The sequence below is a fragment of the Neophocaena asiaeorientalis genome, unplaced genomic scaffold (assembly GCF_003031525.2).
Source record: "Neophocaena asiaeorientalis asiaeorientalis breed wild unplaced genomic scaffold, Neophocaena_asiaeorientalis_V1.1 scaffold78, whole genome shotgun sequence".
Taxonomy (NCBI): Eukaryota; Metazoa; Chordata; class Mammalia; order Artiodactyla; family Phocoenidae; genus Neophocaena; species Neophocaena asiaeorientalis.
In genome coordinates, this window is record NW_020175018.1 from 14,227,943 (window position 1) to 14,245,411 (window position 17,469).

Consider the following 17,469-nt stretch of genomic DNA (forward strand, 5'->3'; position numbering starts at 1 on the left):
GGTTCCTTTCCATCATCTTGAGGGTCATCTCAGAGAATTCATAGAGAACACCGCCCCCAGCCCCAAATTCAAACCCAACTTCCCAGAGCGTATGAAGTCAGCCTCAGCTGTTTCTAATTCATCAGAAGAAGTGTACCTTGATATCCTGATTCCCTTTCAAAAAAATTGCTCTCTCTCCTCTGTGCATTTGACTTAAGTAGAAAATATCAACCGTGAGTTTCTAGACTCCTACCTACGCTTACATGTCAGAAGCTGTACCTAAGTTGTGGCCATCAAGTGCTTTTCCTTAAATGAGGCTATTTTCATAAAGAAAGAGAAATTTATCAATAGCCAGGGATAAGCCAGGGAATTTAGAAAAGGGATTTTGCTTTAGAACCAATTAAACAAAGGCAAGACAGGCTTGCCTGGGAGTGGGTGGAAAAGAAGGGACCCGGATAATGTAATTGCAAAATTAGCTTGAGTTTGCCAAGCAGCTTACACGGGGGCTTGTGACTGAAGTTCCTAGGCTGCTTATGAGAAAACGCCAGGCTGCTGGGCCGGAAGTTTGTGATTCAGCAAATAGTTCACCACTAAGGCCACCAAAGACCTTTCAGCTAATAGTCTCAAAGACGTGTGTGTGCGTGTGTGTGTGTGTGTGTGTGTGTGTGTGTGAGTGAGTGAAAAGCAAAACAGAAGCGATTATTCCCTAATGCCAAACCAAGGAAGTTCAACTTGCTTCTAAAACTAAGATGAAGCCAAGTAATCTTCAATATAAAAATAAAGCAGACTTGTTTTCCCTTTTCCATATACTATTGTACTATAACACTTGAAACCTTAATTAAGTTATTTAATTTAATTTTCTCAACTCAATCACTGAGCCTGAAAGCTCAGTACTTTGTTCTCATGCTGAATTGACTTAAAACAGATCAGCATGTTTTCTAGAACAGAGATTTTGGTTTTGTTTTCATTTTTGTTTTAATGCTAGAATGCGACAAAACACAGCGTGAGATACACTGCTGCAGAGGTCAGCAAACCTAGTAAGCAGTCAGTGTTCATTCATACATATTTATTGAGCCTCGCTATGTGCTATGAGACCCAAAAGAACTTTCTCAGTGATGGAAATGTTCTCACATCTGCACCGTCCAATATAGTAGCCACATATGGCTGTTGAGCCCTTGAAGTGTGCCCAGTACAACTGTGGAACTGAATTTTAAAACTTTAGTTACTTTTCATTTAAATTAAGTTAAATTTAATTAAGTTACCTGTGGTGAGTGGATACCACATTGTACAACATAGGTCTAGACTGTGAACAGGTATAAGGTTTGCACTGGATAAACAGGTGCAAAAAAAACTGTAGTATACAACACTCTAACTTATGACTTATAAATAGATGGCCCAAACAACAACAACAAACGCAACCCTGATTATCTACAAAAACGAAAGCAATTAAATAATAAATGATCCCCTTCACTTGATCAGGAGTTAGTCTAACTGACCAGTTAGGTCCCTTTCAATAGATATTCTATATTTCTGTGTTGTTATTTAAAAACTCATCCCAGTAACTATGCCTCAAACAAACTTCATGTTACCATTGGAGATTCAGGTCAACAGCTTCTTCTAGATCCAAAGAAACTCAAGGTTTCTGGAAAGTACCTTCAAAGGTTCATTTTGTCCTATTCACCTTTTGAAGCTTGAATTCTTTCGAACAATACTCTCACCTATGATTCATTTTGCCACAAAGGAATTTTTATTTCTACCTTCAAGGCAGAATAGATTTTCTGAACTCTTTGGAGGGGCCCCTAGGATACTGGCAGTACCAGGGTTTGGAAAAGGGGCCAAAATACATATATTTTCAATGGCTGTGGCTCTAAGAGGATCTCGTTTTACCCGCTACTGGAATCAAACACTTGCTCCTGGGCAATGGCACGAGCTGCTTCTTGAGTTTTATTATTTTTACACCCGAGCCATCTGTGTGTAACTTCTCTATTAGCTTCAAAGTAAGGGCATCGAGCAGCAGTTCAATACAAGGTTGGTAAAATGATTTATCTCAAACAGAAAGACTGCCCGATAATGTTATCTTTAGCTGCTAGCACGTGAGCAAAAGAACAAATAAAGGGCAAAAAAGAAACCCTGGCATCTGAGAGGCTCCCAGTTAATGGATCCAATTTCTCCCAAATTCATACTGCTGCTAATGACTGATGTTCATTTAAGATCTTTCCTTCTTGTAGAACTCTTCTCGGGATTTTATTTTGCCGTCTAAGAAATGTTTAATTTAATAAAATATTCCTTTTCCTGAGGGCTGGAACAGTCGCCAAATACTGAGTCAGGTCGAAAAATTATGTATATACATGTTTATGTATGTACTGAAACACATATAAAAGTATGTATAAGGATAACCATAAAATATTGTCATACTTTCTCAACAGCAGCGCATAAAATGCTGGTCTTATCCCTGGTTGAAGTGTCACAGTTCATCACTGTCCGTAATTTTAGGATATTCTCAGCTGTGGTGTTGGAGACTATTACGTAACTTACACATATTTGAAGTACAGTAATGGGTTATGTGGTTAAGAGTTTCTTTTAATAGATTTAATGATTAGTTTGACTATTTACTAGGGCTATGGAATTAAAAGTAGAAACAACACCGAACACTAAAGAAATCGTTTTAGAAAGGCTTAGGAGGCTCTTTTCATTGTCCATAAAATCGTCTTTGATTTCTTAAATCAGCTATGCACAAGGCACCAATGTATTCATGTAGCAACTTAAAGATTTCGTGACCTCCAATTCTCGAAGGTGCCTGAGACCTGAGTTGGAGCCTGGCATCATTCCTGCATGTCTCCCTCAGGTCCCCAGCATTTGTCATCTGCTTCTGTGGCTCCCGGGGAGGAGCAATTTTCAACGATTATATTTGCTTTTATTCCGAATGATCCAATACATAAACTCCCTCATATCTAACATTCATGTTTATGTTCATATTTAAATAAAGTTTATCAACACCTGTCATCCTCTTAAGACTCCAGTGGTAAAGAAAACCAAATCATGAGTTAAGCGTTAATTTTCTTAGCAACTTGAAAAGATTACAGTCACCTCTGTTAGACTCTGGACCTTTGTATTCCAGAGGTCTAATAAAGAAACACCAACAAAAGCACACACAAGAGAAACACAAATCAACAGTTGACTCTGAAGATTTGTTGTACAATGGCACAGCACCCACAAAACATACACCAAAAAACCTGATTAGATTCAGGACATGCATGGAGGAATTGTGCTTACCAGCTTGAGAGAAAGCTTCGTGTAAAAATTGAAGGGGTAACAGGGAAAAAAAAAGAGAGCGAGAGAGAGAGAGAGAGAGAGAGAGAGAGAGAGAGAAACAACAACACATGAGAAGAAGAGGAACTTGGTCCATTACACTGAATTAACATAACACATCAATTCACCTAGCGCTTTGTGAAAATGATTTGTAGCAGTTCTGTGCCAAAGTTCCCAAGAGGGGTTGATCGACCAAAACCTTTCTTTAGCTGCCACGTTGCCACAGCAAAGTATAAAGATAGAAAAGGAGAGTTTCCATTTACATTGGATTGGTCACATCAGCCTGAGTATAAACCAATATAAGTTTGCAGTCGGTGAAATAGCATGATTATAAAAGATGGAAATAATCACATAGCCTTTTGTTCACCAAATTTCCCATGGAAAGTTTCACACAGACTAAAAGCACTGGGAAAGCAATTAGTTCCACAACATCCCAGTAATATTTTTATCTTAAGGAGATCTAATAAATACGAACAGTGGCATTTCCTAAAGGTATTAAGGCAAAGTCTCAAACTGGTAAATGGGAACAAAGGACTGGAAGATGCTCTAAGAACCAACCTCCAGGGAGCCTTTCAGCGCCTGGCTGGAGGTGGAAGAATGACGCTCTCTCCCACCTGTGGACTGCATGCGCCTTTTGCTCTGCAGAAGGTGTCTTCTGGGGCTTTCTATCGAACTCAGAGCCCTACCCACAGGGGTTCTATAGAGCATCTGGGGAGTTAACAGAAGCTGCTGCTCTTACAAGTTACCTTTAGGAAATAGATAGCCAACTGTCTCAACTACTGAGGTGTACTTGCTCCTTGCTATGGATTTCCTGTTAATTATCAGGACACAGCAGCTGCAATTCTGCTAGGCCCGGAGACTGACAAAACTGTACGAATTACTGGATCCAAAGCCAGATTAAAAGGCATCTCAAAATTAGGAAAAGAAACATTGGTTCTTCAGAAACAGGTGAAACATGCTTTTTGGCTATAGAGCAGTATTTTGAGAGCTCGGTGCACACTTACTTAGCTGTTATCAACCCTAAAGTTTAGGCAATTGGTAGTATGTCAGAGACAAAGTACCAAAGAAAGTGTCCTTTGATTTTAAATTGGGAGGGGAGTTAAAAATTCCTTAACTAGATTTTAAAAATCTTATTCTTCAGATTAACTCAAAGTTGATACTTCTTTGTGGACAAGCATTAAGCTTTTAAAGAAATTGTCCCTATGGGGAAAAGGACTTTTAGGGAAAGAAGTAGCAAGACAGAACTCCGGGGGAAACAGGTACAGTCATATTCATGACCGCTCTCACGTAGGCAACCTACATGAATGCCTTGAGCCCCTCCTGTAAACTTTAGCACAGATCTGTTCATCACAATTTGAGTTCTTTACAGACAACACTTAATGGTGCACAGCAGAAAACTTTGCAAATATCTTCCCTGCGAAGCATACGACCATATACAAATGTTTCTCAGACGTTACTGTGTAAATGTCGCTAATTTGAACTCGGCACTCTATCTGCTTTCTATTTGCTACTTCCATTGCTTAAAGTAATATATTCTTTCTTAAGCATTCCAAAAACAGAATTCTAACGTCAAAACTAAGCATAGGAATATAACCACTTCATAATAAAAGCAAGTCATTAGGATTGAGAACAAATCCCAATAGAGATAGGCAATATCGAATTCTCAGACAAATTCACTTTTCTGAAGTGAACAGTGATGGATAATCTACAAGAAGTGCCATCATAGTATATGGTATCCTTTTTAACAATTATAAACTGGTGTTTGGTCTTAAGCTGTAAGCCAGCCAGTTAGATCATTTCAAATTAGAAACTGAATCATCTGCCAAGAGAATACTTTTAAAGGTTGCATTAAGTGCATTGCAAGACACCTGAAGAACTAAAAAGCTGTCAGTTTTCCAGGCAACAATTACGGAGCCTGGGGAGCCACGAGTGTCAATAACACATGAGGGGACACAGAGCTGGCGGATCCATGTGTTATTGGGCCGTCACAGGTACTAACCTCAAGTACAAAGAAAGGGGACAGTGAACACGAATATATAAGTATCTGGTTTAAGGCCCACGGAAAGTCATTTCACTGCTCTATGACCTTGCTCAGGCTTCGCTGATTTTTTTGGTTGTCCCTTACGGATCCACGGATCCATCTGTTTCAGACGTGGGTGTGGGTAAGCGTGCTACACGCTGCCATCTGCGAGAGTGTCATTCTCCCGTGACCAGCTGCCTTTTAGGGGTGAAATTCTGCCGTAAAATCATACCCAGTGACAACAGCTCAGACGGCAATCCCAATCAATGAAAAGGGGAAAAACACAAGATCAGCTCACTGACATTTTTAGGAAGTTTGATAGTTTGGTTCCTTTTTCCACGTAACTTTTCCGGAAGAAGAAGCCTGTGTGGTTGGATCGATACAGTGAGGCTTTTCCCAGTGTCCGGGTCAGAGAGCATCTGGGTCCCCAGTCTTGGTGCTGTCACAGGGGTTAGTGCCTGTGCCGTGACCGTATGACCTAGTCGTCAGGTTAACTTACAACATAATCCCTAGCTTCAAAAGCATACGTGGGTTTCCCTATCGTCCTCTTCACGAGTTCTTTGTGAAAACAGAGAGACTGAGTCTGCCAATAATCAGCAAGAGAACAAGGTAAAATAAATAAAATGAAAGTAACCAGAAGATAGTTACATCTGACAAACAATTGATAGGGATTTTCAAAATCTTTTGATCAACGATGATGGTATTTTTCCGTACAATTAACTCTAAAACGTGGGGAAAATATGTCCATATTGTAGATTTAGAAGCCCCTTGCTCACACCAGAAAAAGAAATGTTAAGACAATAAAGTTACTTTGTAGACTGCAAATTGAGAACACACAATCTAGCTTCATTTTTCTTTGACTTCAGTAAAGGTGAAATAACGGTTAATAATGGTGGCATGCCAATCTTTAAAGATGTTCAATGAGACATTTGCTTACAAATGTGAATGATTTACAACAAAAAAGATTTATCCTACTTAGCTCTTCAGAAACGAAATTATTTATGCGAAGAAACGTTTGCATAGGATTTATGCATTCTGATAATAGAAACAAATGATTAAAATCTGGATCTGAAACAGATGTTATTCTCCTAGAATCCTTTTCCTATCTTTGGTGCAACAGTCTTAAAGTTAAAAAGTAGAATAAATGAGATAGCAAGGACTGCAGCATTTGAGTCACGGATCCTGTACCTTCAGTTTTGAAATTGCTTTAAAATCAAATTTATTTCCCCAAACTTCAGATTTTTTTAAACTTCCTGATTTACTTCTATGATGTATTTCCTTTCCTTTTTTTTTTTTTCTGCGCTGCTACTTCCTGAAGAAAAGTACATCAAATCTGATCCTAAAAACAGATCAATGAAAAATGAGGGAAGCAAAAATATGTTTCTATTTATTTACTGATGCTTCTAGTGTGTGTGTGTGTGTGTGTGTGTGTGTTTATTCTTGAAAACACACTCATCGTTTAGGAAATTTTTTTAAAAAAATTTTTTTAGAAGTTTGCTGAGCACAGATTTGAGGTGTTAGAAATAAAATTTATTTTTGCTAATTATTTTTTTTAAATGGGATAGGGTTCCCTTAATTAATCAGAATAACCTGTTTCTCATTTCACTGTTTTTGTTTTCAAGTGTTAATTTTTTCCTAGCCATCTTTTCTTACACTTATTGATTACTGACGTTCTTGGTCTCTTCCTAAACATTTAGAGAACACCATGAAACATGATTCAGAAACCATTTGCAACCAACAGACCGCGATGTTGAGAGAAGAGTGGAATAGATACATACACAAATGGTAAACGATCATGAACACTCAACATCCTTCATTATGAGATTCCAAAAGACAATGCAGAGGTATTTTTATAAATATAATAAATGAGTGCTGTGTGAAGGTTTTGGAAGCAGCAGAGATGGGGTAACTGATTTACAGTTAATGTAAAATTTTATAGTCTATAGTCTAGTATAGCGACACATAGTCATATGTTGAAAATTCTTCGATGAACAAGGAGCAGAGATGGATGGAGAAATCTAAAAGCCAGCATAATGGAGACCTAATTATAGAACTCAATACCATTCATGATCCACTTTTGAAGCTATATTCTGCCTTCCAACAAGGCCTCTCTTGAAATCTTTAGGAAATTAAATTTGAATTCTTAACCTGGATATGCTGGGTAACCTTAAAACAGGATAATTCCACCAACTGCATTCTTTGCATAAAACTTTGAGATTCCATTATTAAAGGAACTCTGCATATAAAGAAATGAGGTTTTTGTCCCTTATTTTAAAAGGTAACAATGTAGCTATCTACTCTATTTACAACTTTTTTACACAGAGGAAGGGAAAAGTAAAAATTATATTTGTACAAGAACACATCCCACTACAACTATATTTCAGCTCCCACAGGACAGGACAAAAGAAAACCTTACTGGATATGTTAATGCACTTAATGTTTGTTTACTCATTATTCATTATAAAGAATATCTGGGGATGGCTTAGACTAGACTGACCATTTAGGTTTATTCAGGAGGCTAGGAATGACCTTGTTCCAATCTTTTTCTAAAAAACCGAACTGGTATCTACTTTGGATCGCTGATCAATTCCATAAAACCCTGTGACTTAAGCACATGCGATCTTAGTTAGGATGGCAAACCTGAGTCTAAATAACAACCACTTATGAGTCAATCATGGTACAAGAGATTCTCCCTGAGTATGGACTCATAGAATCTCAGATCATAAGCAGGCTCCCTGGCTTTAAATCCTGGCTCTGTATCTTCCTAACTTCATCTTTGTATGCACCAGTTTTCTTATCAGTAAAATAAAGAACTCTTAGTACCTAGGTTCATAGGGTGGTTGAAAAAAGTAAATGAGCGCATAGAACAGAGTCTGGCAAACGACAAGCACTCAGTAAATGTGAGAGGCTAGTACTTCCCCCTTTAAGATAAATACTGCATTAGGCCTTTTTGCAGTCAGTCTGCTATCAGATATTTAATCAACACCTTGTACATCACCAAAATAGCTAAAGAAACCGCTGTAACCCAGACCATTTCGCCTCAAACCCTGAGGCATAGCTCAGAGAAAAGGACCCTCACTACACATTGTTTCAGTAATTATTAAGCAAATATTTTCTGACTATACAGTGATTTCCAACGCCTCAAATGTTGCTAGCTTTAGAAACGAAATCTAAGTTTCCTTTTTTGGTAAAATCAAGGTAAAATATTAATGGCTTAGATGTTTCAAAAGGGAAACGGAGAAAGATCCATCCAAACTGTGCTACAGACAAAAAGAACTCTGGGGTGGCTGGCTCCCCACCCCTCCCCCACCCATCCTGCTTCCTTCCTTCTTTCCTCTCTGTGGCGCTTCTTCTTTCCGGCTATAATGAATCATAGGTTCTTATTGTTTTACGTTATGGGAAAACACAATGGAGTCATTCACAAACAAAATAAGTTATGCAGAACAAAACATGCAACCAAAGCGCACAAGAGAGACAGGATTCCAGAGCAGAACTTACCCCACGCTTTAGACTCCTGAAGCAGTGGATTTTGGGTTTGGAGGTCATGAACTCGTTGAAGCGATGGGAGAGGGGTTCCTTTTGCTGCTTGGGAGACTGGGGGCCGTTGGGAACAGCAGAGGGTGAGGCAGAGGCAGGGGGAGGTGGGGGAGGCTGATGGGGGGATGTTAAAAGGGACATAAGCTACGTGTAAGAGACGGAGCAGTGACAGAGTAAAAAATCAGAAACAAGAAGATAAGACACAAAACAAAAATAAGCATCAAATAATATTTGAAAACCCAAAGCAAGTCAAACACAAACAATTAAATATTTAGGCCATGGTCCAAAAGAAAATATGTAAGGATATGTTAAATGGGAATATGATGAAAGTGGGAGTTTTAGTAAGTAAAGCAACAGAAGAATAGCAAGAAATGTCTGACAAGAAGCTCATGCAGACTTTCACATGCAAACTACCGTTCTAATTAGTTACTCTAAACCAGTGTAAGCCAGAAGGGTAAATATTTCTAAACCACCTAAACTAACACAGCTTGATGGGAGAAAATGAAAGTCCTTAAATGCTAAGATTGTGAAAACAGCAAAGACAGTCTTGAAATATTAAATTATTCTAAGGTTACGGGAGTCACGTCGCCTTGATCATACTTTATGCCTATGTTAATGCTGTCATGCACTTACGTATCACACTATAAAAAGAAAATGAAAAATGTTCATGGATACATATGTTAACATGAGTTGGAAACCAAGTTATTAACCCATGGAAACAATTTCAGTTAGATATGCTGATACATGGTTATAGAAATGTTGTACAATTTCCCTTCTCCCAGCCCAGGTAACCAGCAATCTAGGAGACTTAGGAGTGAAAGGCATGATGCAAAAGCCAGAGGTCAGTAATCTGTTAGTGTGGGTGACACGGTGCAGGTGATAACGCGTCTGAAATAAGACACATGGCCATGGCCAAGGTACCATCACCAAAGAGAGATACTGTCTTAAAATAAGATAGCACACTAGCTTTTTTTTTTTGCATTCTGAAACAAGCTTAAAATCTTCATTCCTTTAAGACTAAAAGATAAAGTGAACGTCTCCACACTTTGTAACACTCATTTCACACTGGGTCCAGCCATCAGTACCTTATTTTTTTTGATGAACGGCCATAACTTTCCTTTGGATTTGCCACCAAATTTGAGCTCTGATTTGCCTTCTCTGGAATTCGAAAGGCTGTTATCTGACACAGTGCGCTTCATCGGCTGAGTGTAATCCTCAAATTCAATGTCTCCAGGCGGCTCAAAACCGGACTTATAAGCTTCTATGGCCAGCTGTGAATCCTGAAATTACACCCATCACACACAAACACGTTCAAATGCATGCAAATACCTTATACACAATGAACTATGATGACCTCATACAGGTGATATTCTAAATAAGTTATATTGATTAATAATAGATTTTCTAGTAATATTTTTATCATTAGAAAGAATAATTTGTAAAGCTACATGTCTAGCTGAGATTTGAAGATACTTTTAATAATTAACCATTTTTCTACATTTACAGAAACAAATATTAATTAAGAATGACTTTGCTAAAAGCAGAAAAATTGGGCCATTTATTATGCGATTCCCTTGAAAAATACAGTAGTACAAAAACTGGTTCTCATCAGAAGGTCTTAAAGCAATTTGGCATACACAAAGTCAAAGCAAAGAGTAGATAATCTCTGATTTCTTTGGTTAATTGTGGTTCAAAGATATGAATTTATTGAATAATTTTTCGTTATGTATATGTTTGCTCACAGTCTCTCCTCTCCTAGAATGTAAGCTCCCTTCTGTTTTTCCTCCACTGTGTCCCTAGGACGTAGCTGGTGTCCGGTGATAATGGTGCAATAAATGTTTGCTGAATAAATCAGTGAACTGATTGCCTACTCTGTGGTGTGCACCCTGCTAGGAACTTTGAGCTCAGAATCTTCTTGGGGTCAGGTGGTGAAGACCAATGTGTAAGGAAATGGCAACTATCGTGCCAAAGATAGATAGATAGATGTATAGTTAAACTGTTACAAAAGCACATGTGATTTGTAATAACTTTCTAACTCAATGATCATCTGATTTAAAAAATCTACTAGATGGGACTTCCCTTGTGGTGCAGTGGCTAAGAATCTGCCTGCCAAGGCAGGGGACATGGGTTCGAGCCTTGGTCCGGGAAGATCCCACATGCCGTGAAACAACTAAGCCCGTGCACCACAACTACTGAGCCTGCACTCTAGAGCCTGCAAGCCACAACTACTGAGCCCACGTCCCTAGAGCCCGTGTTCTGCAACAAGAAAAGCCGCCGTGATGAGAAGCCCACGCACTGCAATAAAGAGTAGCCCCCGCTTGCCGCAACTAGAGAAAGCCCACGTGCAGCAACAAAGACCCAATGCAGCCAAAAATAAATACAAAATAAATAAATCTTAAAGAAAAAAAAAAAAAAACTACTAGAGAAGACAATTTGGAAAAATCTCAACTTCCTACAGTGAGCCCACATTTTAATTTGCCGTAGCTATTTCAGTTGACACCGATTTTGTAGGTGTGCCATAGGCGTCGATTGTCTTGCAATAGCCAATCACCCTTCCTTCTTAGTAACAAGAACCCTGATTTTAAGTCAGGCACATGGCCACCCAGCAAAAACGCTTCACTTCCCAGTCTTCTGTACAGCAGGAGGTGGCCCCTAAGTTTTGACCTCTGAGATCTCTTGAGATGTAGGCAGAAGTACAGGGAGCAATTTTAGGAAGCCTCTTTAAAGAGATGGCATGGGCCCTTCTCTATATAACATTTTCTGGAATTTGGATGTGATGGTTGGAGCTACAGAAGCCATATTGAGTTTGAAAGTCATATCATCAAGAGCTGTGAACCAGGAGAAGCCTGGGTCGCTGAGAAGTTGCAGACCATCTGCCCATACCATGGTTGGACTCTTACCTCTAGACATTTTTACATGGAAGGAAAAACAAACCACCTTAAGACACTATTGCCATTGTCATATGAACCTAAACCTATACTAGCAGATTCAGCTGTTCAGTCCTAAGTGTGCCAGTGACTATACTAATCCAAAACACAGAAGGCTGAATTAAAAAACTCTGAAGTGGTGCTGCTACTGTTGAAAAGTATTTGTGACCACTGAAAGCAACTACTTTCAGGTGATTAAATATGGTCACTGTGGAAAGGGGCAGGGAAATAATGGGACCGCAAACTCTTAGTTATAAATTAAGTCCAAACTACAGTACTTACATTTTTCGGATCAATTGACTCGGCTGCCTTTACTATTCCATCCAAGCACTTCCCGATGATTGGAATCACCTGCCGATCCAGCTCTGCATACGTCTTCACTGATTCTCCAATTCTCACTATCCTCCTCTCCTCCATCTCTTGTATTTTCTGAAACATTAGAATTTGCATAAAATTAATTTGGTCCACTGTTTTCTGGGTTTTTAAAAAATTAATTAATTAATTAAATTTTGGCTGCGTTGGGTCCTTGTTGCTGCGCGTGGGCTTTCTCTAGTTGTGGCGAGTGGGGGCTACTCTTCGTTGTGATGCGCGGGCTTCTCATTGCAGTGGCTTCTCTGCTTGCGGAGCATAGGCTCTAGGTGCACGGGCTCAGTAGTTGTGGCTCGTGGGCTCTAGAGTGCAGGCTCAGTAGTTGTGGCACTCAGGCTTAGTTGCTCTGCGACATGTGGGATCTTCCCAGAGCAGGGCTTGAACCCGTGTCCCCTGCATTGGCAGGCAGATTCTTAACCACTACACCACCAAGGAAGCCCCAATTTGGTCCACTGTTACTTAAGGAAGTTGTTTTTTGGCAGCACTGTTACCTCTAAAAAATTCTCTAGGCGGGAAATAGGCCTATAAAAAGGTTAGAGTTACAGCAACCATAAACTTCTTGTGCCTCTACCTTAGCCAGCTGGACGCCTATTTTATGAATTGCTGGGCTGCCTAAATGTACACTTTACCCAATTCCAGTCCAATTTCAGTAAGAACCCGAAACTCAAGTAGTTCTACTGTTAACACCATTTGGTATTAGATTTTAAACATCTCCTCCATCTTTGAGGCACTGCTTTGTCCTTTACCAAAAGTATGGTATTGGTTAACTGCCTTGACCCAACACAGACTTACATTAACTAGTATACCTGCCTTCTACAAGCTGGAGGTTCTTGTCTGCCATGTAGACACTGTGACACAAATATTTATTATTTTTTCTACAGTTGGACTTTAATTTGTAAAAAATTCCCAGAGTGGGAATGTATGTATCTTTTCTCATACGATTTTTGACAACCTAAAGTAGCCAAAAGAAAAACAATCCAAAGGAAAGAACTGTCATCTATTCAAATCCTACACCTGTCTCAATGCTGCTTAGATTCCTAAAGGTTAAGTTGGAATTTTTGTAACCAGAATGGTCCTTTTAGCAAAAAGAGTGTTCATCTGAGAATCACAGTTCTAAGACTGACCAAGAATGGCTGCAGGGGCAAGCCAAGGAAGTTTGCAAAGGCTACCGATTAATCTTGAGATTCATGTTATATTTCATCTTAATGTCAGTCAGTGCTTGATCTGAATGTTTTAAAAAATGACTTGAATTAGAGGAAACTTAGAATTATATAAATACTTAGAATATAAGCCCAGAAATCATGATTCCAAGGCTACGTTTTTCTAAGCAAAGCAAATCTGAGCGATCTGAACTCCTTACCTGAAAGATATTGGGAATGTGAGTATGGTAATATTCATGCTGCTCGTGGTTGAATTTCTGAAGAATTGATGAGTAATCTGCTTTGCTGTCCTCTGCCATTTGGTGACGCATTTGAGCTTGTTGTCGTGCCTTAGGGCAAAAAATGAGAATACCCCCATGTTTACACATAATAAGTAAAAGCCTAGGATTGCAAACTGGAGGAACTGGGGGATCAAATTTACCTCCCATTTGTTGTATTTAGCAGGTGCTGTTTTAAAAAAAAAAAGTTTAAACAATCCAATCCAAAAATGGGCAGAAGACCTGAAAAAACATTACTCCAAAGAAGACACATAGATGGCCAACAGGCACATCAAAAGATGCTCGACATCACTAATTATTACAGAAATGCAAGTCAGAACAACAGTGAAATATCACCTCGCATCTGTCAAAATGGCTATCAGGAAAAAGTCTACAAATAACAAATGTTGGTTAGGATGTAGAGAAAAGTGAACCCTTGTACACTATTGGTGCAGCCCCTACGGAAAACAATATAGAGGTTCCTCAAAAAACTAAAAATAAAACTACCATATGATCCAGCAATTCCACTCTTGGGTATATATCCAGAAAAAAAATGAAAACATTAATTCGAAAAGATACATGCACCCCAATGTTCATAGCAGCACTATTTACAATAGCCAAGACATGGAAACAACCCAGGTGTCTATCAACAGATGACTGGATTAGGAAGATGTGACACACACACACACATGCACACACACACACACACATATATACACACACAATGGAATATTACTAAGATATAAAAAAGAATGAAATACTGACATTTGTGGCAACATGGATGACCCTAGAAAATATTATGCTTAGTGAAATAAGTCAGACGGAGAAAGACAAATACTGTATGAGATCACTTACACGTGGAATCTAAAAAAAATAGTACAAATGAATATCAGACTCACAGCTGGAAAACAAACTTGTGGTTACCAAAGGGGAAAGGGACAAATCAGGCTACAATACAATACGATACAAGCTACTATATTTATAATAGATAAGCAACAAGGATATACTGTGTAGCACAGGGAATTATGGCCATTATCTTGTAATAACCTATAGTGGAGTATAGTCTGCAAAAATACTGAATCACTATGCTGTACACCTGAAACTAATATAATATTATAAATCAACTGCAATTCAATTTAAAAAAAAAAGAAAAAGGAGAAAGAAATTATTTAGAATTTGAATTTACTTTAGGCAAGGGTGTACACCCTAATTTTTCACAAACATCAACATTCTCTATTGTCTTAACTTGCCATTACTTTCTAGTTTGACACATATGCCAACATTCTTTATTGTCTGCACTTGGCCCAATTCGCACATTTATGTTACCTAGATTTAGGTTCCCTTATGGGAACCGCTGATCATATTTTTTATATCCTGAGGAGGGGACAGGCGATCTATAAATTTTTTAATCCAATTCTCAACGGAGTTCATGAATTAAAAAGGCATATCGGGGGCTTCCCTGGTGGTGCAGTGGTTGAGAATCCACCTGCCAATGCAGGGGACACGAGTGTGATCCCTGGTCCAGGAAGATCCCACATATCGCGGAGCAACTAAGCCCATGAGCCACAACTACTGAAGCCCGCGCGCCTAGAGCCCGTGCTCTGCAACAAGAGAAGCCCGCGCACCGCAACGAAGAGTAGCCCCCGCTCGCCGCAACTAGAGAAAGCCTGTGCACAGCAGTGAAGACCCAAAGCAGCTAAAAATAAATAAATAAATATTTTTTAAAAGGTACATGATCCACTGATCTAAAGGGACCTTTCTAAAACTCTCCACTCTGTTTATTATCAGAATATACTTTAAAGAAGCAGTAAGTACGGTGCTCTCTTTGTGCTTTTTATGTGTGTGTGTGTGTGTGTGTGTGTGTGTGTGCGCGCGCGCGCGCGTGCTATTTTGTGTTTTACTGAATTGCTTTTCTCCTAAATAATAATAGAATTCATACATTTGTCTCTCTCTTCTCATTCATTTTTTGGCTAATTACACACAGGCAAGAAAGGGGCTCTTAGTGACAAGTTGCAGAATCGATTTGAAAGTTCAAACAAGAATGTCTGTAACGTCGAAAGTCCTCCACAAATAGCAGAGATTGTTATGCTGGTAACAGCTCCTCAGATTCCTCCAGCACCTTGGAGGCGCCTTGATAAACACAATCTCATGAATCTCTAAGACAATCTGAGGTCCGTGCAGGGCAACAACTACCCCCTGCCAGATGAAGAGATGGCTTGGCCTGTATACTGGGCAAACTTACTGCACTGAACCAAGAACACAACAGGAAAAGGGCCTTGTTCCAACATACCCAAGGCAACTTTTGTTTGTTGTTTTGTCTTGTTTTACTGAACCTAACTGCTTAAAAAAAGAAAAAGAAAAAACAAAGAACCGTTCAAATGCCAACACGAAGAAGAAAGGCTGGAGTCGTTTGTCCCACTCTCTGTCTGATCACTGGTACCAGATCGGTTTCTTCGCACCTCCATGTCCTTCGTTGGTTTCCTGCCTCTGTGACTTGAAGGCTTAACCTGATTTCACTTCCTTGATGTGCTTCGCTCATCTGTGTATCCGTGAAAGCCCGAGTTGGTCATTCAGAGCTCTTCCTTTATTTTCTTCTCTGTTCATACGTAAACACTTCCCAAATGCAGGGAACAATATTAATATTTCCAAACTGATTTCCTTATTACCTGAGGCTTCTTAGTTTCTTAAGACCTTTAGGTACCTCAAGACCAATTGACCAACTTCTCACCTCCCCTCAGTTAGTTCAGCTGCCGCATTCTTCCTCTTTGTCAGCGGACTGTTAACTCCCTTCCTGACCATGCGCTTTGGCTTCCGCTTTACTGTGTTCACTAGCAAATACATAAGCTAGTCCCCAGCTACCCCGCAAAATCCATGCCTTTCCAACACACAGTAACCCTCCTCCACTTGAATAGTAGCCTCCCCACCTACGTGCACTCCATCTGTTCCCCTGATGCAACCAATTCAAAAATCCTTTTAACTCTTTCAATTACCTAGAATTTTATCATTTCTCATTCTATTATGAAGATGGGGGGAAAAAGAAAACATACAAGGAAATTCCCAGGTAACCTCCCACTTCTAAAAAATTCTCTCTCTCATTTACAAAGCTTCCTCAGAAAACAAGTCTCAGAAAAATCCCAGGGGAGGGAGGTTCCGTCATCTCTTTTCTAAGGAGAGTAGCAAGATGGACAGTCTCCTTATTTATTTTGCAGAAATGATTCTAATTTGGTGAAAACTTAAAATAGCTTAGTTCTGAAACAGAGATCACAATGTCATCATTAAATATGCACTTATGTGTGTATACACACACACACACACACAGCCCATATAAGCAGATTAATGTTTCCTGACAATCAAGCCATCATAACGACCATGGAATATTTTACTCATGAGAACTGGAGGTGAGCCTGCCAGAGGTACCCCAGCACCATCTGATTGGAAGTGGTCGTCATCCTCTAACCTCTGAACTCCCCAGAATCTCTAATCATGTTTTTGCTTTGGCTATATAATTGCTCTTATTAATATAAATTCATAATAGTTTAATATTAATTAGACTATTAATATTAATTCATAATAATTATTAATTCATAATAGTTTCACAGTGCCCTGCACAATGCATTCCTGAAATGTAACTAGGTGACCAGTAAACTATGGAAGAAACTGAGATAAGGAAGAACATGGATAAAATCCAGCCTGGAAAGTGAGCTGAGTAGAAGAAAACAAACAGACTCCAGAGGGAATGGGTCTACCTTTTGTAAAGGAAGCATGATCTCTCTGGGAGTTTTCTTGAAAGGAAAAGTTTGGACCTGAGGTTGCAAAAGCCTCTGTACCTCTGCAGATTCTCTCTGACTCACTAAAAGGATAAAGCAACGTTTAAAAGCAGCAAAAAAAAAAAAAAAAAAAAAAAAAAAAAA

At 39.1% G+C, this 17,469-nt stretch overlaps 1 protein-coding gene across 4 annotated transcripts in view; it reads right to left on the reverse strand.

The window, feature by feature from the left end:
* FNBP1 (formin binding protein 1) overlaps window positions 1-17,469 on the reverse strand; it is a 135,203-nt gene that overhangs the window by 20,030 nt on the left and 97,704 nt on the right. For 3 of the 4 annotated variants that reach the window (XM_024762486.1, XM_024762484.1, XM_024762485.1), the window contains exons 7-10: window positions 13,502-13,630; window positions 12,055-12,201; window positions 9,931-10,125; window positions 8,807-8,989 (exon numbers count right to left, since the gene is read on the reverse strand). In XM_024762486.1, coding sequence (XP_024618254.1) covers window positions 8,807-8,989; window positions 9,931-10,125; window positions 12,055-12,201; window positions 13,502-13,630 — 654 coding nt within the window. The remainder of the gene's footprint in view (window positions 1-8,806; window positions 8,990-9,930; window positions 10,126-12,054; window positions 12,202-13,501; window positions 13,631-17,469) is intronic. The other variant, XM_024762487.1, reaches the window with a different exon arrangement.